The sequence below is a fragment of the Sinocyclocheilus rhinocerous genome, unplaced genomic scaffold (assembly GCF_001515625.1).
Source record: "Sinocyclocheilus rhinocerous isolate Xijiao unplaced genomic scaffold, SAMN03320098_v1.1 scaffold3220, whole genome shotgun sequence".
In the NCBI taxonomy this organism is placed as follows: Eukaryota; Metazoa; Chordata; class Actinopteri; order Cypriniformes; family Cyprinidae; genus Sinocyclocheilus; species Sinocyclocheilus rhinocerous.
The window spans coordinates 339,201-346,859 of NW_015648158.1; the positions used below are offsets into that span (position 1 = coordinate 339,201).

The 7,659-nt window shown below is 34.4% G+C and overlaps 1 protein-coding gene across 1 annotated transcript in view; it reads right to left on the reverse strand.

Annotated features, from left to right (window-relative positions):
• The window catches only part of LOC107709663 (galactosylceramide sulfotransferase-like), a 4,040-nt gene extending 911 nt beyond the window's left edge, over window positions 1-3,129 (reverse strand). Inside the window, exons 1-3 of the mRNA XM_016514246.1 lie at window positions 3,124-3,129; window positions 2,075-2,214; window positions 534-949 (exon numbers count right to left, since the gene is read on the reverse strand). Coding sequence (XP_016369732.1) covers window positions 534-949; window positions 2,075-2,214; window positions 3,124-3,129 — 562 coding nt within the window. The remainder of the gene's footprint in view (window positions 1-533; window positions 950-2,074; window positions 2,215-3,123) is intronic.
• Between the last annotated feature and the right edge of the window lie 4,530 nt (window positions 3,130-7,659).

Sequence of the window (7,659 nt, forward strand, 5' to 3'; positions counted from 1 at the left end):
ACAAATACTTTGGATGTTAAAATATTTCCTCAGAGCTGTTTACTGTTTGTTTTGGACAGGTTATGAAGGCAGTGGCAGTATAGTTCGGCTATGAGTGAAACGCAGGGCGGCGGTCTCAGCCGTGAGCAGTTCCCCACCGAACACGACTCCAGCTCGGGCACGAGAGCCAGCGCCGTTACGGTGGAAGCAGAATAACAGACTGGTCGTTTACACGTGAATTACTTCTGTTTAATGTTTAATATTTACTTTTAATGTTTGTTAAACGAGTTTAAATAGGCAATATGTATACATACAAACGATAAACAATGCTGTAAATGATAAATAAAGGAAGTTATCATGTAAACCAGCGGTTGTGTGGAGTATTTGACAAAAGTTTAGTGGATTTAAGTTAATCTGAAAACATTACTTCATGTATAAAGTAAAAAATAAACTATATTATAATAAAAATGAATCAAACCCCATATGTGTTCTGTCCTATATTTACCCAGCCCTTGGGTTAAAAACCCAGTTTAACCCAGTGTTTTGTAGAGTGCATTTTTGGGGCACGTTGCCTTTGTAGTAGTGAAACGAAGACTCAAAAAGCTCTGTGGGATCTCGTAGGATGGTGAAGAAGAAGGCGTCCGCTGGGAGCAGCTTCTCCACTTCAGGTGCATTGAATTGCATGTGGTTGCACACGATATTATAGCACAGGCCCGGCTGGTAGCTCTTCACTTGAGTTCGGAAGAAGCTAGACGGGTAGAAGAAGTCATTACGGCCGTCTGGTAGAGCAAACTTCAGCTGGTGCTTTTCTCCGAAGCGCAGGAGAAGGTTCATCAAAGTGCTGCTGGCCGTCCTGTGGGTCTTCATGAACATCAGGTTGACTTTAGGTGTGCAGGTCGCGTCTTCTTTGAGCGTTCGCTGTGAATTATTTCGTTCTTGAACGTTTGGTGCACAAGGGGCCAGAGAAACTCTGAAGAGACAGAAATAAAAGACAAACTGTCACAATCACTGATGTTTTGGTTAAGATATGTTGATTCGATCCATTTTGAAGACTTCGGAGTGTAGATGGGAAATGGTCCTTTAAACTTAATTTATTGAATATAATGAAATATATCAATTAAATAAAAATGTTAATAGAAATGCCTCAGATGTGTTATGTGCATGAAAACATGACAATTAAAAAGACTTATATTTATTTATATTTGAAAATAATGCAGTTATGTTTAAATTTTATTCCATTTTACTTCAGTCTTACATGCAACTTACATCAATGTTATGAATAAAGGCATAATTATACTGTATATATATATATATACAGTGGGTACGGAAAGTATTCAGATTGTAATTTATAGTATAATATATTTTTAATTTTTACAGAAAAGTTATAAATGCTATAGTAAAAAAAACTTAATGGTTAAATTAATTATGTTAGCATATGTGGTGAAAAACTGTAAATGTTTATGTAATTATATGTCATTTTACTGTAAAAGATACTGTCAAATTTATAGTTTATGGAGCTAAAAACTATGAATTACCTTGTTTAAAAAAATAAAATACAAAAAAGAATAGTAAAAGGTAATTTCCAGAAGTCTTTGCATGACATATGATTACATTTTATTTAAACAATTAAATTTGTCCTCATTTTCATTATCAGTAACGTGCATTTGGGTGATTTGTGTTACATTTTAGGTTATTTAATTTAATGTTTTTTTTAATGTCTGAACATGTGTATTGACCTTGTTTTATGGGCAGGACATGAACTTATGGTGAAATGTGATTATGTATTATGGTGGTTATCAATACATTGTGTGGTAAAAAAAAACATGTTTTGGCAGATCAAGTCGACTGGTATTAACATATAAATTCATAATTTACATAATGAAATGCATGGTTATAAGTTGTAAAATATACAGGCCTCTACTGTAAGCATTGTCAGTATTTTTACAGTGAACTACAGCTGGTGTTTTGTTTAATGTAAATTTAATGGGATATTTTTATATATCACAGAACACCAAAATAATGCAAAAACATTAGCTAAATAACTTTACATGTTACATAAAACACAATATTTACATACACATATACTGTACCTTACCTGTGTGTAGCCAGAAGTGTTGATGTAGTAAAACAGTAGAAACCCATGATGCAAATCACAGACTGCCCCCAAAACAACTTTTGCATCACTCGCTTTGCTCGATTCCCCACTTGATTCTTCCTTCCAAACTCTCCTGGATCCTTAAAATGAAATCATACAAAGACAAATGAGTCCACTCTGTCTAAACCTGCTTAGACTAGACTTAAAGGGGTCATATGATGCTTTTTTAAAGATCATTATTTTGTGTATTTGGTGTAACAGAATATGTTGACATGCTTTAATGTTCAAAAAACACATTATTTTTCAAATACTGTACATTATTGTAGGTCCTCTATGCCCCGCCTCTCTCAAACGCTTCGTTTTCTACAAAGCCTCTCTTTGGTTTTGAGACTTTAGTCTTTGCAACTTCGGGGATCTTATCTATGCACAATCAGCTTGTAACACTCCAAAGAGAAAGGAAAACTTGAAATCGCATCATATGACCCCTTTAAATGTTAGCAGGGCGTAGCAGGTGTTATATAAAGGAGGGGCACAGCTACCAGTCAATGTGACCCTAAAGGCCAGAACAATCACAGGTGCATTCATAAAACAGATGAGAAAAACTACAGCAAGGGTAAAACAATCCATGGTAAGAAAAATCAATTAGCAGCATGACAAACTAAACTTTTATTAATAGATCGTATACAGAAAGCTCCCATTATAATCACCAACTTCAATTCAGCAAAAACTCCTATTATAATGAATCAGCCCTTGTGTTTTGCTGAAAATCCTTGACCTAATTTGGTGTTCCTGGTCAAAAATGGCTTCCAAATCTCTCATTATGCGTTATTATCACCAAATCTTGGATTCAATCTTTTTGTCAGCTTGTTTTCTTCCAATTAGCACAGGTTTTGTACTTCTTTTTGGAACTGATTGATCGCAGGCCACACTGATCTGAGCTTATGCACCAGTTTCTAAATGAAAACAGCTTTATTTGTGGATAATTTTGACAATATTCGCTCAAACCCTGAGGTGCATGAGCTCAGATCCATGAGATCAATGATGATTACCAGCATTACCTCAAATCAAAACGTAGAAATTTGATTGAAAATAGACTTATACTCACACACTGTGTGTCTGAAAGAAGGACGTCTGTTTTTTTTTTTCTCTCCAGTGCAGTTAAGTTTGACTAATTACTCGTTGCCTTGCTGCTAGTTGGTCAAACTAGTTTTTAAGACAGTGGCTGTATTGTAACTGGCCCTTGCTGTGAGTTTAGGACATATTTTGCTTTTGTAAAGAGAGACACTTTCTTGACCTGTCTAGCTAAATTGATCAGAGTATCATAATGCATTGTTGTGTAAATAGTGTGTTTAGGAACTAGTTTTGTGGATTTGTATGCCCGTGTCTCAGTACTTATACTCTCTGTTGACACACAGTGTTTACATCTACAACAAATCTGTTTCAAAGATTCTATTCTGCATTTCAGCTCACCGTATAAATGCAGCATTTACTATATGAAGTGATATCAGTGATGCATAACAAGCGGACAAAACTAATCGACTTCTAGACCCTAACATAACATAAACCATAAACCATAACCATAAACAAACAAAACGATGACTTCAACCAAACTTGGCAATAAACATAACTGAATTACCATAACTACTATACCATACTTTTATAGTTTTATTAATATTTTGAATTATTCATTTATTCGTATTTGTATATTTTCCATTTTCATTCCGTTTTAGCAATTTTGTTGAGTGTTTGCTTGCTTTTTATTCATTTTTATTTCAGTTTGAGTTATTTAAGTACATCAAGTTAAACTAAATTAAAATGAGAAATATTGCTGAAATAATTTTTTTTTTTTTTTCATATTTTATTTGATTTTGGTTAACATTCTATTTATGTTATTATATTTTAACTATAATAAGCCTGATATACATGTGTTCATAATTTGTCTGTGTATTTTCCTTATTATAAGAATTTAAAGAAGAACAAAAAGTCATTGAAAAACGCATATAAATTCCTTTTTTAAAGGCTTAAGGTACTTGCATCACAACACATTCAACACACTCATGCATCTAAGGCTTTGATCTGAAATCACGTTTTGAAACTAATACAATATTCTTGCGTTGCCTACCTGATCAGTCCTTGTTAAAGCAGAATTGCATGATCACATTAATTCCCAAAATAAACCCAGAGATCTCCCATCATGACCAAAGACAGAGATAACAGTTCTCAATCCAGTGTTCCTGTAATTTATGAATTTATAGCTCTTATCCAGTCTTGGGAACCCGTCCTACTGGTGACAGAGAAAAGCTCGCTCCTGTTTTCTGTGAATGGGGCGGGACACTGTATTAGTGTCTGATGTTTCTGGGTCGAGCAATAGAAGAACACACCCATCTGTGATTTGATAAAAACATGAAAAGCTCAGCTTTACTGTCATCTTGTTTCATGTTTTATGAATCGTCTGATGTGGGAAATCCCTCTCTGTAACACACACACACACACACACACACACACACACACACACACACACACTGCTTGTGTTCTGTCACGTAGAACTGTGCAATGTGATCCACATGTTTACAGTGAATACAGACTTGCGTTTAAAACTTTAAATAATCAGTAAGTGTTTTTTAATACAATATGAACAGATTTATGAAGCAGATTCATCGTTCAGCATGTGCGTTTATCCAGAGTGACCTGCAGAGTTTATTGTTACAGGTTCCTGATGATATACCAATGTCCAAAAACACCATGCTACTTTTTTATGACAATGGAAATATTCCAAAAAATAGTAGCTATTTTTATGCTTTTTAATATGAATTACAGCAGTGTTATTTTTGTATCATTGAGATACTTTTTTGTAGTATTTTGAATTAGTTTTTATTTTTATATTTTCCGTTGTCGTTTAAATTTTAAAGTTTCAGTATTTTTTTTTATTAGTTTTTTTTTTTTTTTAAATATGTATATATAATTTTTACTCATTTTCATTTAAGTTCTAGTTTTAGTTATTTTACTACATCAAGTTAAACTAAATGAATAATAAATATTTTATGTTGCAAAATTGTTTTCTTTATGTTTGATTTGAAAAACATTACTATTATATATAAAAAATGATAATAACTGAATTAGCCTATAATATGAATATAAAGTGTTATATTAATATAAAATATTTCTATTTTGAATAAATGCTGTTCTTTTTAACTTTTTATTCATCAAAGAATCCTGAAAAACGTATCACAGGTTCCAATAAAATATGAAGCAGCAAAACTGTTTCCAACATTGATAATAAATCAGCATATTAGAATGATTTCTGAAGATCATGTGACATTGAAGACTGGAGTAATGATGCTGAAAATACAGCTTTGATCACAGAAATAAATTACATTTTAACAGATATTCACATAGAAAACAGTTATTTTAAATAGTAAAAATATTTCACAATATTACTATTTTTTCTGTATTTCTGATCAAAATAAATACAAATAAATTTGAAGGCGGTTGAGCACGACTGTGAATGGATCAGAGGTAGGTGGGCGGAATAATATGGATTATAATGAAGGGGAAGAAGAAGAATGGGGAGAAAATAGGAGACGGATGGATGACAAAAGAGCTAAAGGGAATAAAAGAGTAAGAAATGAGCAAGATGATAGCACAGAAAGTGAAGAAGATGGACAAACTATGGTCCAGAAAGAAAGAGAGGAAAAGTATGTAGTCATAATAAGATTTAATGAGAAGAACCAGGGGAGCATGAAGAAGGTTAACCCACTGGTGCTAACAACAACTCTGGCTAGCAAGATTGGGGATATAGAGTACGCAAAGGTCCTTAATGATGGCAATCTATTGGTGAGGTGTGCTGATGCAATGCAAATGGAAAAAGCGCTAAAAGTTAAAGAAATGGGAAAATGCAAGATGGAAAACACAGGAAGAGTGGGAGCTCGGATAGGAGGTGGAAGCACTGGAGTGATAACAGGGGTGCCTATAAATGTTAGGAAGAATTAAAAAGAAATATAAAAGGAGGGAAAGTACTTAATGTACAAATGGACTGACACGGGAAGACGTGAGAGACAACCTCACTATTCAGTCAAGCCAAGAAGCACCATGGGTTGGTTAATAATTTTAATGGTAATTCTTTTACAATGGAATGCTAGAAGCTTAATGGCCAATGGTCAAGAATTTAAGCATTTCATAAATGAATTAGAAGAGAAACCAGATGTGTTATGTATTCAGGAAACATGGCTGAAACCAAATCTTGATTTTGTAATACATGGGTACACAGTGTTAAGGAAAGATAGAACTGATGGAGGAGGAGGAGGGTGTGCTACATTTATCAAAATTGGATTGCCATATAGGTTACTAGAAGTGGGAGTAAATCAGGAATACATAGCGGTGGAGGTGTGGGAAAGAGGGGAGGGGATAAGTGTTATCAACTACTATAATCCATGTAAAAGGTTGTTGCTTGATAACTTACTAAGTATTCAAGGTCAGGACAGACAAAAAAGTAATCTGGTGCGTAGATTTCAATGCTCATAGCTCTATGTGTGTGTGGGGGGGGGGGTGATCACAGGGTGGTGGGAGACAAGAAGTAAGGGTAGAAGAAAGAATCTCAAAGTGGATATTTGAAAAAGCAGACTGGGATAAATTCAAGAAGATGAGTGAAGAAACAATGACAAGGATTGATATAGCTGGAAATATAGAGGATGTAAATAAGCAAGTTACTGCAGCAATTATTATGGCAGCGGAGAAAGCTATTCCTAAGGGGAAAAACAGAGGTAATCGAAAACTGGTGCCCTGGTGGAATGAGGAGTGTCACAAGGCGGTAAGAAAAAGAAATAAAGCATTCAGTCTAGTAAAAAGGAATCATAGCAGTCTAATTCAGTACAAAAAGGCGCAGGCAGAAGTGAGAAGAACTATACGACAGGCAAAGAATTTTTGTAATGAAATTGGAAGATCAACACCAGAAGAAGAGAGAAGGAGAAGGTCAGTAACTTTGAGCCAACATGTACATGCTTTAAAGGGGTCATATGATGCTATTTTAAAGATCATTATTTGGTTTGTAAGATAATGGAGGGGATGATAACAGATAGATTGTCATATGTAATGGAAAAAAGAGGGTTATTGGTAAGCTGTCAGAGTGGTTTTAGGAAGGGAAGGAATACAATGGTTTCAGTAATAAGATTAGAGACTGAAATAAGGAAGGCACAAACAAATAAAGATACCGTAGTTGCAGTATTACGATACGATGTGGAAGGAGGGGTTATTAATCAAGCTGAATAAAATAGGGATAGGTGGGAAATTGTTTAACTGGATAACTTTCTGTTTGGTAGGAAAATTCAAGTGAGAATTGGGGCAGAAATATCAAGCCAATATGAGTTTGGGAATGGAACACCCCAAGGAAATGTTATAGGTCCACTGTTATTTATTATTATGATAAATGATGTCTTTGTAAATGTTCCAGAAGACATTGGAATATCTTTGTTTGCAGACGATGGGGCAGTGTGGAAAAGAGGAAGGAATACATAATTAGGAAGGTTCAGAAAGCAATTGATAAAGTGGTAGATTGGGGATATGAATGGGGGTTTAGGTTCTCAATAGAA